The 17,500-nt window shown below is 46.3% G+C and overlaps 1 protein-coding gene across 1 annotated transcript in view; it reads right to left on the bottom strand.

Annotated features, from left to right (window-relative positions):
• Nucleotides 1-17,500, bottom strand: part of LOC130117322 (LHFPL tetraspan subfamily member 7 protein) — a 185,041-nt gene that overhangs the window by 159,395 nt on the left and 8,146 nt on the right. Inside the window, exon 2 of the mRNA XM_056285533.1 lies at nucleotides 634-772. Within this exon, the coding sequence (XP_056141508.1) occupies nucleotides 634-772 (139 nt within the window). The remainder of the gene's footprint in view (nucleotides 1-633; nucleotides 773-17,500) is intronic.

Below are 17,500 nucleotides of genomic sequence, written 5' to 3'. Positions count from 1 at the left end.
GTCATCCGTTTCCGTCTCTTCCTGTTCTCTGCATCTTCCTCTGTCACACCAGCCCCTTGCATGTCCTCCCTCACCACATCCATAAACCTCCTCTTTGGCCTTCCTCTTCTCCTCTTCCCTAGCAGCTCCATATTCAGCATCCTTCTCCCAATATACCCAGCATCTCTCCTCCACACATGTCCAAACCATCTCAATCTTGTCTCTCTTGCTTTGTCTCCAAACCGTCCAACCTGAGCTGTCCCTCTAATATAATCGTTCCTAATCCTGTCCTTCTTCATCACTCCTATATATATATATATATATATAATCTAGTGAGTCAAGTAAATTATTTATGAGACAGGACAAACCTGTTTCATGCCATAAGCAAGAGCAATATATATATATATATATATATATATATATATATATATATATATAGCGTTTTTTTACGAAACCGCCAAAGGTGTGAGGGATGAGGAGCAAAATATCAACACAGATACAAGAAAAAGATTTTTTTTTCCTGTATCCGTACAATGCAACCTTTTTTCCTGCATCTGATATATATATAAGTGTGTGTGTGTGTGTGTGTGTGTGTGTGTGCATTTGCGCAGACATTCGTGTCCACGCAAATTGTGTGCATGCATGATGACTAACCTGCAGCCATCTGCATGTAGCCTGCCAGGGTGCAGATCCTCCTCTCACATCCTCCACTGGGCAGGAAGATTGTGATGATGGCCAACAGACAGCTGACTGCCAGCAGAGCACATCCTCCAGAGCACAACACCGCGCTAGTCTGGGAACGAACACACACAGACACACGCACACACAGTCACTTTTTGAACCCTTTATTCAGCCATGTGTGCTATTCCAAAGACTGGCTTGTTTCCCATTTCGGTTCACACCTGAGAGCATCCCAGACAATCACAGTGTACGCCGCCTGCTGTTGGCGAGCTTACACGAGCTCAAACTGACAAATGGACAACACATTCAAAGGCGAGTGCGAGATGTAAGGATTACCGCTATATCTATCAATCAATCAATCAATCAATCACAACTCTAGCAAATGTCACATTGTAACGTGCATGGATAAGTAGACACGTTGGCCCTTGGCTAACGGGTCGGACCCTTTAGTCGACTGGTTAACGTTGTCGCTTGCGGAGTGGGAGATACGGGTTCGCGTCCCGGCTGTGGTGGTTCCCGGACTGCCCCCCCAAATTCGCTACAATATTGTAGAGTTAAGAGCGGGGTAATTGGCCGGATACTATTATAGAGAGGGGGGGCAGGGGGGGGGGTCAAATAAATAAATATGAAGAACTTGATACCACAGAGTGATAAAGTACAAAATAAGGAAACACAAAGACCTGACAGAACCCGTGATGGATCAGATTCAGCAGATTAGCGGCTAATTAAAGAAAGTACTGTAGAGGAGTACGGTCGCCTTAAGTAAACCCTGGACCATAGCAAAGATATTGTCAAGATGTAAAAATCAGGATTTCAACAGAAGGTGTATTCACCTACTGGTTTATTGATTTTATCCAATTATTTATTTATTTCCTGTTAAAATTCCAGCTTTTCAAACCAGCTTTTAACATCCTCTACTGGAGACCCCTCAGTCCTTAATGCTCCATTACACCAACACGACTGCTCACACGCCCATGCTGGAAGCGACACCAGCCACAAGCAACACATGTCGACCACAAAGGTACTGGGAGAATGCACACAAACCCACACACACTGATGTGACACACCTGTTGTGATGTGATAAGATAGTGCGCAGCTCCACATACACTCCACACACACATGTACAGTTCACACAAGCATGCAGTCCATACCGAAACCTGAACTTCATTTCTTCAAACAAACAGCCCACATATTAAATTCTGTCTGAGAATTTTCCTGGGAGATATCAATATTAATATATATATATATATATATATATATATATATATATATATATATATATATATGTCATCTTAATCTTAATATTCTGCTCCTCGTTTGTTGAGCACTTTTATCCACACCATTGATGGTTTCCAGGGGGAAAAAAACCGCTATATATATATAAATAATAATAGATTTTATTTGTGGGCGCCTTTAAGAGCACTCAAGGACACCTTACAGAAGACAGTAAAAAACCAGCAGCACTGTGTCAGACAGCATCGGATCAAAACAAAGCAGGTAGACAATTCAAAGTTAACACAACAGATAAGTATACAATCACCATCTGCACACAACTCAGTGCAGCGTGGATCAGACTGAATACGCCAGTTTGAAAAGGTGCGTTTTGAGATGGGATGTGGAGGGTGAAAGAGAGTCAGTGTTGTGAATGTCTTATGGGAGAGAGTTCCATAGGCGAGGGGCAGAACAGCTGAAGGCTCTAGACCCCATGGTAGTCAAGCTCTAGTCCCCATGGTAGTCAAGCTCTAGTCCCCATGGTAGTCAAGCTCTAGACCCCATGGTAGTCAAGCTCTAGACCCCATGGTAGTCAAGCTCTAGTCCCCATGGTAGTCAAGCTCTGGTCCCCATGGTAGTCAAGGAGGCCGATGGTGTAGTGAGTTGGAGAGCAGAAGAGGATGTGAGAGTGTGGGGGGGGGGTGTGGATATGAAGGAGTTCAGAAAGATATGAAGGAGCTAGAGGTTATCAAGGGCCTTAAAGGTGAGGAGCAGGATCTTGAAGTCAATACGGTATTTAAAGGGGAGCCAGTGGAGCTGCTGAAGAACAGGAGTGATGTGATCTATGGAAGGAGTTCTGGTACTGATACGGGCAGCTGGATTCTGGACCAACTGAAGTTCATGAAGACACTTGAGATGAAGACCAACGAGGACAGAATTACAGTAGTCAATACGGGATGGAACCAGGGTGTGAGGGAGTATGGCGGTGCTGTTAGGTGTAGGTGACGGGCGAAGATGATTAATACTGTGTAGGTGGAAGCATGAAGACCGAGTAACGCTGTTGATGTGAGCTTCAAAAGATAATGTGTTGTCCAGGATGACACCCAGACTCTTAACCTGAGGCAATGGAGGAACTATAGAATTGTCAGTAATCAGAGAGAGAGGAAAGAAGATATATATGTCATACGAGGTTTCAATCTGACTCAGAATTGGTGCTTTTACATCAACTTCTTTCTCCCCATGCAGTTCCCTCCACCCATCACTGTTTCAAGGCTCAACGTTTTCGGTTTTTAGCAATTTTCACCGAAAAATACCCAGATTTTTTTAAAAGAAGCAGATCGGTTTAAACCGATTTTCACCCGGATTTTATGTTTCCACGGATCCAAAAGTTGTTCCTGTTCGTGTGAGGTTGTGTAACAGTGTCCTCTTGTGGCAAAATTCGGCATGCTGGATGGCTTTGAAAAATAAAGACCGAAAAACGCTGATCCTTGTATCTGATGGACTACCAAATATAACCGACATTTTATAAATGATTTTGCTAGCATGTGTTATAAAGAGTTTATAAGTGTCACTTATGACTTTATAAACGCATCTTACATCAGTAATTGAATATTACAATTCATTATTGAATAGACTTTGGGTTGCCAGATTGGGAGCCCACATGGCTAAAGTCTCACCAGGGGGACGTAGCACGTGGGAGGATCACACTATCCCCCCCACCCGCCCCCGCACCCCGAACAGGCGCCCCAACCGACCAGAGGAGGCGCTAGTGCAGTGACCAGGACACACACACACACACACACACACACACACACACACACACACACACACATCCGGCTTCCCACCTGCAGACACGGCCAATTGTATTGTAGGGACGCCCGACCAAGCCGGAGGAAACACGGGGATTCAAACCGGCGCTATAGAAAATGCAACTTGATTGACTGATTGATCCCCACGTTGGTAGGCAACGGACTAGACCGCCATGCTACCCGGATGCCCCCTGTGATTCTCTTCTGACAAAGACCCATGCGGGAGTGTGTGCCTTTTATGATAAGTGGCAGGTAAGTGTGCGTGTGTGGGGGGGGGTGGTGGCAGAGTCTGAATCACTAATCATTTGTCCTTCATGTTGAGTCCCCAGCTTTGGTGAAGCCTCCTCCTTGAGAAATTTTAAACCTGTCCATCTTGGATACATACAATAGTCTATTTCTGTGGATACACACACTTTGCATAATTGCACACACACACGCACACACACAGCCTGCTGTACATGTCTCATAGCCAATTAGCATGCAGGCGGTGGTGATCAGAGGGAAACGTCTCCCATACAAGAGGGAATGACAGGCCTCATACAAGCGTCATTACGCGAGTCCCTGACGTGAGGGACATGAATGGAGGACGGAGGGAAGAGCCGTGATTTCCAAGCCTGACAGATGATTTAATTAACTTGTTTTCATAGAGGGACAGGGGCATAGAGGAGAAGGTTGAAAAGTAATCATGTTTTTTTTAAAATAATCATCCCCCCCTCCCCTTTCTCCGCAATTGTACCTGGCCAATTGCCCCACTCTTCCGAGCCATCCCAGCTGCTCCACCCCCTCTGCCGATCTGGGGAGGGCTGCAGACTACCACATGCCTCCTCCAATACATGTGGAGGCGCCAGCCGCTTCTTTTCACCCGACAGTGAGGAGTTTCACCAGGGGGACGTAGCACGTGGGAGGATCACGCTATCCCCCCCCCCAGTTCCCCCCCCGAACCGACGCCCCGACCGACCAGAGGAGGACACGTACCCACATCCAGCTTCCCACCCGCAGACACGGCCACGAGTCGTGCTACCCCCGCCGTGCTACCTCCGCCCGATCAAGCCGGAGGTAGCACGGGGATTCGAACCAGCGATCCCCGTGTTGGTAGACAACGAAACAGACCGCCACGCCACCCAGACAATGATCATTTTATTTTATCATGCCCCAGCTGGTGGGCAGTTTCTTTTCATTGGTGTGGCTCAGCCATTCAGTTACCCTGCACTTACCCCGCTGGTCACCAAATAAGGCTCCATACATACGAAGCAGCAGGCTAAATGCCTTGCACAAGGGCACCTTGACCATAACTGTTAAGCATGGAAGAAAAGGGGGCCCACTGACTGTTTAATGTTATTGCAAATCCTTTATTGTGCCAGTTTATAGGTTTAATTTGATTTCATTGATGATTCAAATATCAGCAGGAAACGTCAGTGTAATTAAGTAAAAATGATAATCATCCCTGAGGCGAAGTCCCAGAACCTCCAGCGGTTCAATGTCACGCACACGTGTAGTGTTTGCGTTGTGTTTGGTCAGGGACGTTAAATGCATTACGATAACGACTTGATTAGATAGCCGCAGTACAAACCGGGCTGGTGTGCGATGACTCAGAGAAGATGAAAACCTTCAAAGCACAACGAGGTCAGCAAATATTTGAGCACTGCGTATTACCCTGTTTTATAACCATACTCTTATGTAAAACAGTATTTGATATGGAAGACTTTAGCCTCGCGCTCTTGTTTCAACACTTCTGATGCAAGCTGGGGTGCCAGGCTTGTCAGAGCCCAAAGCTCACCAATCCCAACCAAGATTCCCATGGCTGGGAAATTCAAATTCCTATCCGTGAAAATGAACATCTGAGGGATGAGAAGAGGACTTTTGTGGGAAGTCTGCGGAAAAATAGGACAATATTCTGTTTCTCCAAGTGGCTCCGATGTGCTTACAACATTTTAGCTAAATTCATCAACTCATATGTGGGCAACAGTGGCGTAGTGGTTAGCGCGGTCGCCTCACAGCAAGAAGGTCCTGGGTTCGAGCCCCAGGGTAGTCCAACCTTGGGGGTCGTCCCGTTTGTCCTGTGTGTGGAGTTTGCATGTTCTCCCCGTGTCTGCGTGGGTTTCATCCGGTTTCCTCCCACAGTCCAGAGACATGTAGGTCAGGTGACTCCGCCGTACTAAATTGTCCCTAGGGGTGAATGTGTCGGCCCTGTGATGGCCTGGCGGCCTGTTCAGGGTCAAATCAAGTCAAGTCAATTTTATTGGTATAGCCCAGGGGTCCCCAATTACTTTTCATAGCGGGCCACTTTTAGGGCCACTTTTAAAACCACGGGCCACTCAACCGCCAGCAGCATGTTGTTCGTTAGTTTGCTTTGGTGTCGATACGTTGCAGGTATTATAATTTAAACAGAGATTTTTCATCTATTTTTTGATATATTACTAGTCTTACTTTTACTAAGAAATTAATTATTTATTTATTTTGGTAGGGAAATTAAAAAAAATTCTTCCTTCTGGCATTTCTCCAAAAATTCTCGCGGACCATAAATCAACCCGTCACGGGCCGGACGTGGCCCGCGGGCCGCCTATTGGGGACCCCTGGTATAGCCCAATAACACAAATTACAAATTTGCCTCAAGGGGCCTTACAGCAACACAACATCCTGTCCTTTGACCCTCGCATCGGATAAGGAACAACTCCCTAAAAAACCCTTTAACGGGGAGAAAAAACAGGAAGAAACCTCAGGGAGAGCAGGGTGTCTCCCCGCCTGCCACCCAACGACTGCCGGGATAGGCTCCAGCATCCCCGCGATCCTCACAGCAGGATAAGCGGTTTGGACAACGGATGGATGGATCAATTCACATGTAATGTATCAACACATTTGTTGTTCGCGTCACCTCTTTCTGTCCCGTTCTTTTTCTTTAAGTGGGAACTTACTGGGGAGTGGAAACCAAAGCCAACTTTTTTTGTTTAACAGATTGAATTTTGGTTTCCACTTCCAAATTAGTTCCCACTAACCACCAACTATATGGTTGGTATGGTGTTACAGTAACAACAAGGCTGTGCCAGGGTTAACGATGACGAGACGGGGAGCCTCATGTACGACGCATGAACGTTTACTGTGGAGCCTCCCGGAAACTAACTCCAGTGTACCCCCACATAGGGTCCGTGTGACACCAATAGCATAACTCGGCTATAATCCTCTTTTACAGAACACCGCCCCTTTCACGTAAGAACCCCTTTTATTACATATCAAATCTAATAGAGGTGACCCACGCGTACAAGTATGTCATGACAGAACAGAACATCTCCTTACTATCCCCACAGAGCATTAACAGAATTCACACATTTTCTCCCTTCTCACGAGTCTCTCTACCCACTATTACAAATTCAGACGCTTTGGAGGACGTGACACTGGGCCTGAAGTGGTCACATACAGTGTGTTGGTGCATCAGTATGTTTGTGATTGTTTGTGTCCCTGGTAATATGAGTGTGTGTGTGTGTGTGTGTCAGTGTTACCTGGCTCTGGGATTGCGACAGCTGTATCAGGTGGTGTCTGAGGTAGTGGTTGGTGCACATGTGTGTGCGGTTTCTCCTGACCAGTCCTGAAGTTGGACCTGGGTGTTGCATGACCGTCCCTTGCCATCTTCTCTCTCGGGAGCCACACTGAACTGCAGGGGCGGTAAAGGACGGGCTCTGCCACGTTGGTTGTAGCTGCCTTGTTGGTTCTCCTTTTCCCACTTCTCAGACTTTCTGAATCCTTTGCTGTTCAGCCAACGCGGGAGACGTTGGTGCGTAGCGGTCTCCCCGTGAGGGGTTGTGTTGGGGAAGAGCCGTTTTGCAGAGGTGTGGTGTTGTAAGTCATCAAAGCCTTGGTTTTCTCAGCTCCACCTTCCCACAGTTATTTTTTAAGAGTAGCCAATGCACACGCCGCCTCCCCGTTGGCCTGCGGACACCTGGGGCTGCTGTAAACCCATGCTCTGTGGCAGAGCCTTTGACGAGTGCTCAGCTGTGTTGTGGCCCGTTACCAGACATACCAATCTCTGGTCCACGGTGGCTCAATGCTTTCTTCAGAGTCACAGACTGTCTTGACAGAGGCGACATTGAGGTGGGCTACTTCAATGTAGCATGAGAAGTAATCAACTACAAGAAGGTAAGTCTTTTTCTCCCAAAAGAATAAGTCTGTACCCACCCGTTGCCAGGGTCTCTCTTGCACCGGAGTGGTCAGCAAGGGCTCTGTTTTCTGTCCTGTGCTGTGAACATGTGCCACAGTTCTCCACCAGCTGACATGTATACAGACAGTCCTGGCCACCAGACCAGCTAGCGGGCCCCTACCTTGGATTGACAATACCTTGGTGACCATTATGGGGGTCATGGAAGATTTCTTGTCTCATGCACCAGGGAATCACAATTCTTTGGCCTCTGAGAAGCAGCTCTCCAGCCAAGGTGAGATTTGTTTAATTTTTTTTTAAGGCCAGTATGGCTCCAGCTCTGGAAAGCCATGTTTCTCAGGCCACTCAGTCTCGCAGTACTTGATAAGCTTTGCACAGACGGGGGCAGCTTTCTGATTCTCTTGAATCGCTTTCAATCTTGGTTCTGTAGCGGGGAGGCTTTGAACTACCGCATCCACAAACACTTTGATATCTGCCTTGTTGTCTTTTTCTGCTTGTGTGAATGCGTGTTTCACAGGGGCTCTGGATAATGGATCTGCTGTTATCAAGCGCTTACCGGGCACATGCACAATGTCGAACGTGAACTTCAACAGCCTCAGCCGGAGCCTCGGTACTCTCGGAGGGAGCTCATCTAGTGTTTTGGTACTCAGCAGTGGCACTAGTGGCTTGTGATCTGTCTCTAACTTGACCTTCAGTCCCAGGAGACAGGATGACAGGCATTCACATGCCCACATAGCTGCCAAAGCCTCCTTCCCGAGCTGTGCATAGTGTTTTTTTGGCCTCAGACAGGCCTCTGGAGAGGAACACAATTGGCTTCCATGTTTTATCTGTCTGTCGTTGGCTCAGGACTCTCCCAAGGCCAAAGGATGAAGCATCAGTGAATACATGTGTCTCTGCTGTTGGTGAGTATGCGTCCAATGCATATGGAATCAGGAACACTTTATTTGTCATCTCCCCCCGCCCACAGCAGTGCAACACAAGATAAAGACACATTCAAAAACTACAAGCACACACATATGCAAACTAACACATATATCCATTCATTCATTCACTATCCAAGCTGCTTATCCCAGTTGGGGTTGCGGGATGCTGGAGCCTATCCCAGCAGTCATTGGGCGGCAGGTGGGGAGACACCCTGGACAGGCCGACAGACCAACATTTTTTTTTTTTTTAAATCACTGTCCAAGGGAACAAACGCCAGCCAGGATGACTGTTGGAACTGCCTGTCTGCATGGGCTAGCAGTTAGCTTAGCCTGCCCCATTTCTGCATCCTGTCAGACCGTCCTCGGTGTTTCCGCCTCGGGTGCAGCTACAGGCAGGGCCACCGTGCCACCCCAAGTTTCATAATTTCACTTTGAAAATGTCAACTTTCCATTTTGCAAACTACGAGAACCAATCGATACATAATATCTTGCTCCAATATGCAACTACAGGGACAGATTCTAGTGTGCTAACATAACTCACTAGCATTAGCTAGTAGCCACTGGCCAAGCAAACTACCTGATATCACCAAACTATCTTCACGTTATTCATGCTGTTGTCGTTTTGTTTGTGTGTCGATATCTGAATTTCATCCTGATACAATACCATTGAGAGACGATAAACAACAACGTTGTATTATTGCTCAGCTCTATCACCGAGTCGTTTAATAATAAGGTCCGACATGTTTGCTGCACCAATGTAATGATATGATCTGGACATCTCCCTGTACAGTCAAACACTGGATGACGGTGGGAGCAGAGCAACACAACTGTAAATCATTGTGGATTTTGACATGGTCACTTTCAGACTATTGCACTCTTGTACCTTCCAAATTCAACAGCTGATTGTGCAATAGCAGATTTATGTGCAATTTTAAGCACACAATCCGGGCAATATTCTTCATTAATTACAGCTTACCACTGTATCTTGTCCTGTTTGTATCTACTGTCAATACCACACACAACATGCTTCATGCTTCACAGTTACTGGACTCACCGTGGCCTCTTTAGCGCACACCTCTATTCTAATACACCATGAATACTGCTAATGCTTGAACCAGCACTCATAGCATTTACTTATTTTCAACCTACCTTTATTCTTTTATAATTAATATATTTAGTATTTATTTGTGTATACATATGTGTAACTGAGCAATGAACCAAGTCAAATTCCTCATATGTAAACATACTTGACCAATAAAAGTGACTTTCTGAAATGCAACCCTGCCTAGCAGGAACATGAAGGCGAGAGGAAGAAGAAGAGGATAAGAGATAAGAGCCCTGGACGACTGTGCACCGGTGCCAATTCAAGTTCTTGTTTTGCTTGTTTTGATCCGTTGGCTGCTACATAAGAGGGCCGAGCAGGCGGGGGAGAGAAGCCTCGCAGCATAGTCATTACCTTCATTCGCCTTTGTTTTCCCCCCCTAGTCAAATGATATTCATGTATGCGTAGGAATGCCTCCTCTTCCTCGCTGCTTGATCTCGGCTTGCCTTATGGGCTCACAGTGTGAAGCCTACCTACCTCCCACCCTGCTGCTGTCTATTCACTGTGGCACATGAAAGGTGCGTGCACCCTCATAATGGGGAGTTGGGGGTGGTGGACTCCAGAGCGGCACAAAGGATGATCTCTGTAATGAACCCCACTTGACCAGGATTACAGTACATGATGATGTGTTAAGCAGCCCACCGATGAAGGCCCAACAAACACGAGCGAGGTTTGAAATCCCCGTCCGATAAAGAACTATTTATAGTTTACTTAGAACCCAATTATTTTCTTAGCACAAGTTGCCGGTTGTGTATACGGTCCCTTGTTCAATCCCCTAATCATTTGTGAGCAGTAATAGGTTTAGATGACATTTTCAACATCACCATTTAAGCACGGCCCCCGGAGATTAATAAAGGCTACAACAGCAGCACATTTTTACAGAATACAACCACCATTTCAATTAATGCGGCTCCAATTAATCAACACCTCCCCCACAGTTCCATATTATTAGCATATGTGTGTGTGTGTGTGTGTGTTGCATGCCACCAACGAAACAAACCCGTGATCATTAGGACCTTTACTTACTGATAAACTTGGGAAATTAAGGAAGCCTTTTTTTTCTGTGACCGTCCTCGTGTCGCTCTGAGCACAAGTTAATTTAGTAGAAAATTAGCCGCTAACAGTGCTGCTCCTTTCAGAAATATTTCCTAAATAGATTGTAATTATGTCTGAATAACCAGCCAGACCATTGCAACGGCAAGATAGAGAGGAAGGGGGAAATGAGGGCGAGAGAGAGAGGGAAGAGAGATTTTTAAAAGTGAATTTACTCCCTTTACGTTCCAGTCCAACAGCAGATATTCAAACATATTCATCTTTTCATATCCAGCTCATAAAATGAAAAGTTTCAGAAAAAAAGTCTTATTGAGCAGTTTAAAAACGTATTTTATAACAAACAGGGTTTCAAACTCAAGTCAACTCTACCTGCATAGCCAGAGAGAGGGAAGGAGAGAGAGAGAGAGATATTAAGATGGATGTAGGAAAAAAAAGAGCGAGAGAGAGAGAGAGAGAGAGAGAGAGAGAGAGAGACTTGTGACAAGAGGAAACTGCCTTTTTTCCTTTTTTTCCCCAGCTGGAGCCGGAAAGAAAATGGCGCTTCCCCAGGCTACGCTTTCCTACTTGTCTTTTACCTCGCACTCTTTCTTTTTGCCATATTCTGTTTCTTTTTCTCATTTCCGTAAAGACCGAGTCTCAAGGCAATACTGTCAGGATATTCTGACTTACTGGAATTTAAGACTACTTTTACAACGCTGTACTCCAAACTACTGACAGTAACTGGAACCATCTGCCATAAGGTGTTCCTGACCCTCATTTAAACGAGACACCCGTTTAACGTTGTTTGCTTTAACATAGTCATTCAAATTCGGTCATATCGTGGGACGTCTCTGGGAAAATAACACAATGATAAAGTTCCCTGGACGTCTTGTTTTTAGTATTCATTTTGTCTGCCATTGGGCACGACTCCTCCCAAGAAATACTGCTTTACTGAACACATGTAGGTCGTTTTACTTTACCCCGTCTGTGAATATGGCGCCTCTTCTTTTGGTATGGTCGTTTGAGCAATGGCTTGTACATAAAGCCCCTTGGTTGTCTCTTTGACAGTCAACATAAAAGACGTTTGCCGAAATCCAAAAAGTTACCTGGTGCGGCTTTAATCTAACTCCATAGGTCAATGATAAATGACTCCAGTCCAACTGCCAATACAAATGTTACTCTACTGGAAAACTAATGCAGGGTTGCCACTCTTTTTAAGACTTTTCAGGGACATTTTCTGAAGTGGTACTCACTTTATAGACTGCAGCAATCACACTGGAGGCAAATGAGAGACCAGAGGACCTGTTTCAGAGGCTTAGGGCCTTTGTGGAGGATAATTTACTTCGAGACGATTCGGCTATTACTCATTTAGGCGTTCCTGTGACTGAAGATGAGGAGCTCACTCCCACTATAGAACATTTCATCATGCTCACCTGGCTCCGCCTCATACACTCTGACCTACCAAAGCTGGTGAAACGACGCTATGGCGCAGAGTTACGGTCATGCACATTGGCCTCGATTAAACTTGAGATTTCCCAGGCGCTTGATTCCTTGCTGGATTAACTGCAGGCTTCTGAGGATGCGACAGCCATGCGCGCAGCTGTGCCCGTTTTTCCCCCCGGCCCAAACAGACCCCCGCCGTAAGAACGAAGAGGTCCTCTCCACTGCGCAAGGAGGCGTGGAGACCCAACAACCACTTCTTAAGCAAGGGCCCCTTTCTGCCACCTCAGGATAGAGTGTTTATTGCTCAAGTCGGGCAGGTGGCCGAGGCACCAGACGACGCGGGGAGTGAGCCAGATGACTGTGAGGGTGACATCACGGCCATACCCTGTCTCATGCAGTGCGTGCTTATCCGGTAAGTGCATAGATGATTTTACTGAATGACGTGAAGGTAACTGAGAGACTACACATTTCTGGCGGTGAGCTGAACAAGTAGCCAACATGGCTAGGTAGCCCAACAAAGTTATCTAGCTTCTCTTTCAAACCTGTAGTGTGAAATCCCAAAGTCGCCAAACAGAACACACTAGGGAAAATCTTTGTTTTGGCTATGTGTTTCTGGGGAAAAAAAGAACATCGGCCGATTTTTCATTATCGGATTTTTAAATCCTCAAATCGGTACCGGTCTTTGGTCAGGCTCTAACTTTTTCCCATTTACTTTTGCTTGGCAGCTGTTGCTCATGAAAGGTGACATTATTCAGTGTTGACTATCAGTTGAAGCCTCAGCAGACTCTAAATGGACTGTGCAACTTTTAACTGCTCATGGAACACACCACCTAAAACTTCAAGTACCGATGTGGCATCTCAGCAGCTAACAATGTGCAATCACAGCTAAAAATTATGCCAAAAATATTCCACCTCAGCAGGCAAAAATATGATTTCATAGCCAAACTTTCCAATTTTCCATGACTTCAATGTAAAATTTCCAGAACATCTGATCAGTTTTATCATTTTCCAGGTGTTTTCCATCACTGGAAATTTCATTTGTACGTTCCCATGTTTTCCAGCATGCGCGGGAACTCTGTAATGGCTACTGGCACTGATGGAGAATCAGAATCATGTTGGCCATGTAGGTTTGCACACACATGGAATTTGACTCCAGTTTCATGGCTCTCTCAGCGTACTTAACATAGAATAACAACACAACAATCTTCAGATATATAGACAAGGATGGACAAGATACGGGCAAATAAGAGGCAATAAAGTGCAATGGCGCAGAGACCATATCAGAGATGCATGTGCATTGATACACAGGGCTGTCATAAAGATGCCTTTTATTGGTTTCCCACAATAAACAGACCACATCCTCAGCCTATTAGAGACCAATAACAGCAGAACCACACAAAAACGTCCACCTGTCTCTCAGTAATAAAGTGACATTCCAGAGGGGTTTATATGCTTTCCAATTACATTAAAAGAAGTCAGCGACTGCACTCGACAGACCAGAGAAATTCCATCGTCTCCTCAGCTTGACATTACAAGGATGGTGGAGGCCTGATCGTCATCTCATTAAATGCTCTTTGCCTTTCTGTCCCCGGACTGCATGGTAATGTCTCACGGTGCAGGCCTGGATGGAGAGGGATGTCCCCCCCCCCCCCCATCTTCTCACATTGCTATTGAAGGTCCGAGCAGAAACCAGTTACAATGGTGCTCGGTGCAAAACCCTCGACAGAAATCATTTATTTTGCAATGCCTTGCCTTTTTAAAAAGGACAAGAGGTGAAGTGGAAGCGCCACTGATCCAGACATCAGCAGACGTGACGATGGAGCAACCCCCCCCCCCAAATTGTACTCGGCTAATTACTCCACTCTTCTGAGCCTTCCCGGTCGCTGCTCCACCCCCTCTGCCGATCCGGGCAGGGCTGCAGACTACCACATGCCTCCTCCGATACACGTGGAGTCGCCAGCCGCTTCTTTTCACCTGACAGTGAGGAGTTTCACCAGGGGGAAGTCGTGCATGGGAGGATCCCCCAGTTCCCCCCGCCCCTTAACAGGCGCCCCAACCGACCAGAGGAGGCGCTAGTGCAACGACCAGGACACCCACCCACACCCGGCTTCCCACCCGCAGACACGGCCAATTGTGTCTGTAGGGATGCCCGACCAAGCTGGACCCAACACGGGGATTCGAACCGAGATCCCCGTGTAGGTAGACAACGGAATACACCACTACACTACCCGGGACGCCCCAACTTGGTTCAAATTTTAGAAAATGTCTTTATTATACTTGAGCTGTATGTGTATGTGTGGCTTAAAGAAGCCTTAATTAAAGTCCCAACTTGAAAAGTATCATAATGCTTTAGGCTCTAATGTGCCTCTCGACTGTGTGGGCGTGGTCCAATCATAATAATGATTGACAGCAGCAATGTAAACAAACCACCCTACAATGTGGGTCGTTAGTTAGCTAGCTAGCTAATTAGTTAACTAAACCATGTATGTTGGAACCTGCGGATAACGCTTTTCCTGGGGCTCAAGCCGAGGTCCCACCATCAGAAATCAGACAACTTCAGCGCTATTCAGCAGGTCACCGAGCGGCGACTTACAAGAGCAGCAACACCGGGGAGCGGAGGTTGGGTTAGCTATCGGATAGACACCGCCCACGTTTCTGCAACGTAACTGCGGTTACGGACTAGTCGGGTCTAAGGGTTAAGGGTCAAGTACGCGATACTAGTCTTAACCCGGAGTGTGCAGAAAAGATGAAAAACGAGGGAAGAAACGGAAAGGACCGATTCCCAAGACCGAGAAACCGCCGGGAGGTGGGCTAGCTTACCGAGGTAGCAGGCTAGCAGTTAGCCGGTCCCTTCGACAAGGCCTCGGCCATATGGGTCTCGGCTCCCGCAAGAGGCGGACTCCCTCTTGCTTGGTGGTCTTGATCAGGAAAGGTCTGAACAGCGTGTTCAACATGGCGTACATATGCAAACTGCCGCCATTAACTAGCTCCAGGGGACGCACCGGCGCCTTCTTCCTCTTCTTTGGTGTTTATTGGCAGTTGGCAAACAAGGAAAGGGTGCAATACCGCCACCAGCTGGTATGGAGTGTGAATCAGAATCTGTTATTTACGCTAGTCCCCCCCCCCAAAAAAAATATCAAATCTTCTTAATTAGTTACTCTAATAAACTTAAACAAGATGGTATAACACTCAGCTGAATTCTTCTGTAGAATATCTACTAAATCAAATTGTATTTTTATTTTTCTGAGATTGTGAGTCATACGCCTTCGTTCTACCCCATATTTCCGGCACGTCACAGTGACGTCCTCTTGTAAATGTAAACTACGAATAAGACCCGTTAGCCCCTAATTAACGGGTCTGACTCTTTAGCCGAGCGGTTAGCGATGCCGCCTTGTGGTGCAGTACACGCCGTATCGAATACCGCACCGGGCAACAAAATAACCGCTTACGAAAGGTAACAGGACTTTTTTCTCTAATTACATCTGTTTCACAAGTGTAATTTATTGTATTTCAATAAGAGATCTCGCTCCCGTTTGCATTGTTAAAAGTTACTGCATAAAAATTCTGTTGTTACATATATCTGAAAGTTACTGAATACATATTCTGTTTTGTTACATATATCTGAAAGTTACTGAATACATATTCTGTTTTGTTACATATATCTGAAAGTTACTGAATACATATTCTGTGTTGTTACATATATCTGAAAGTTACTGAATACATATTCTGTTTTGTTACATATATCTGAAAGTTACTGCATAAGAATTCTGTTTTGTTAACTATATCTAAGTTACAACTGAAAGCTCTTATTTTTGCCCCAAAGAGTGAATAAATGCTATAATGCAATTTAAAATGCAGTTTCTACTGTTTCTACCAAATTGCAACCCCCCTCCCCCAAGATCAGGTGGAGGGGTCCTCAGGGTAGATCAGAAATACGCAGGGGGTCCAGGACCCCAAAAAGGTTGAGAACCACTGCTTTAGGAGACAAGTTTACAGGGCTTTTGAGTTGTGCAGACGTTGCATGTGGACAGTGTGGTGGGAAATACAGGCTTATACGGGTTCTGCTGTGCCTTTGTACTGAGACAAACAGAGCCACTTGTTTCTAGTTAGACGTCACCTACTACTCACATGTTGTGTTTTTCCTACAACTGACCCTTCCGCTGTCAGTGTGTCCTTGGTGCTGAGACAGTGGCTGCTTTCTCCACGTTTACCTTAGTCTAGACCAGTGGCGGCTGGTACTAACAATTTTTTTTGGGGGGGGGGGTTCAACTTACCTTGGCGCAGCACACCTGACAGCTGCTTTAATGTCCACACCATAAAAATTGTTAGCACCAGCCGCCACTGGTCTAGAAGTGCTCTTCCCCACAACAAAGACGGCTGGTACGTGGCCTTCCCATGGCAGAAGCGGATGTAGCTTGCACCTACAGATGGGGGGTGGGGGCTGCTCCCTTTGTCTGGTGTTAGCAGAAAACCACATTCCATCCTGATATACAAGTTGTTTGTTTGTCTGACCCTATAAAAACATTATGCACCTAACGCTCTGGGCTCGTTCTGGCCTTGGCGAGACAGACGTGCGATTTTCTGTGAATTAAACTTACTCGGAGAGACAAGACTGACTATTTTCCTTTAATCACAAAGTTTGCCGCCACAACAGGTAACCTAGCGACCCAGCATCACATACTGTCCTTTTGGCTGGCTCATCATGAGTCATGACTAATTAGTATGCAGTTTCATGGTGGTTACACACACACACACACACACACACACACAGTGGTCACACTCAGTGTCATCTTTGACATGCATGTCATCGTGTTTGCAGGCCTGACCATGATCAGCATCACACTGCTTCTACGACACCTCACCACGAGCAACGTCCTGTCACTGACGCACAGACGGTGAATCAGCAAAAACACCAAACCTTTCCATCACCTCCTCCATCCAAGCTGCTCTCTCTCTCTCTCTCTATTGCTCTCTCTCTCTCTCTCTCTCTATTGCTCTCTCTCTCTCTCTCCCTCCCTCTCTCTCTCTCTCTCTCTCTCTCTTCTCTCTCTCCCTCTCTCTATTGCTCTCTCTCTCTCTCTCTCTCTCTCTCTCTCTCTCTCCCTCTCCCTCTCTCCCTCTCTCTATTGCTCTCTCTCTCTCTCTCTCTCTCTCTCTGTCTCTCTCTGCCTCT

Source organism: Lampris incognitus, chromosome 8 (assembly GCF_029633865.1).
Source record: "Lampris incognitus isolate fLamInc1 chromosome 8, fLamInc1.hap2, whole genome shotgun sequence".
Taxonomy (NCBI): Eukaryota; Metazoa; Chordata; class Actinopteri; order Lampriformes; family Lampridae; genus Lampris; species Lampris incognitus.
Note: the sequence above shows the minus strand (reverse complement) of the source record. Positions and strands in the feature narration are given on the sequence as shown.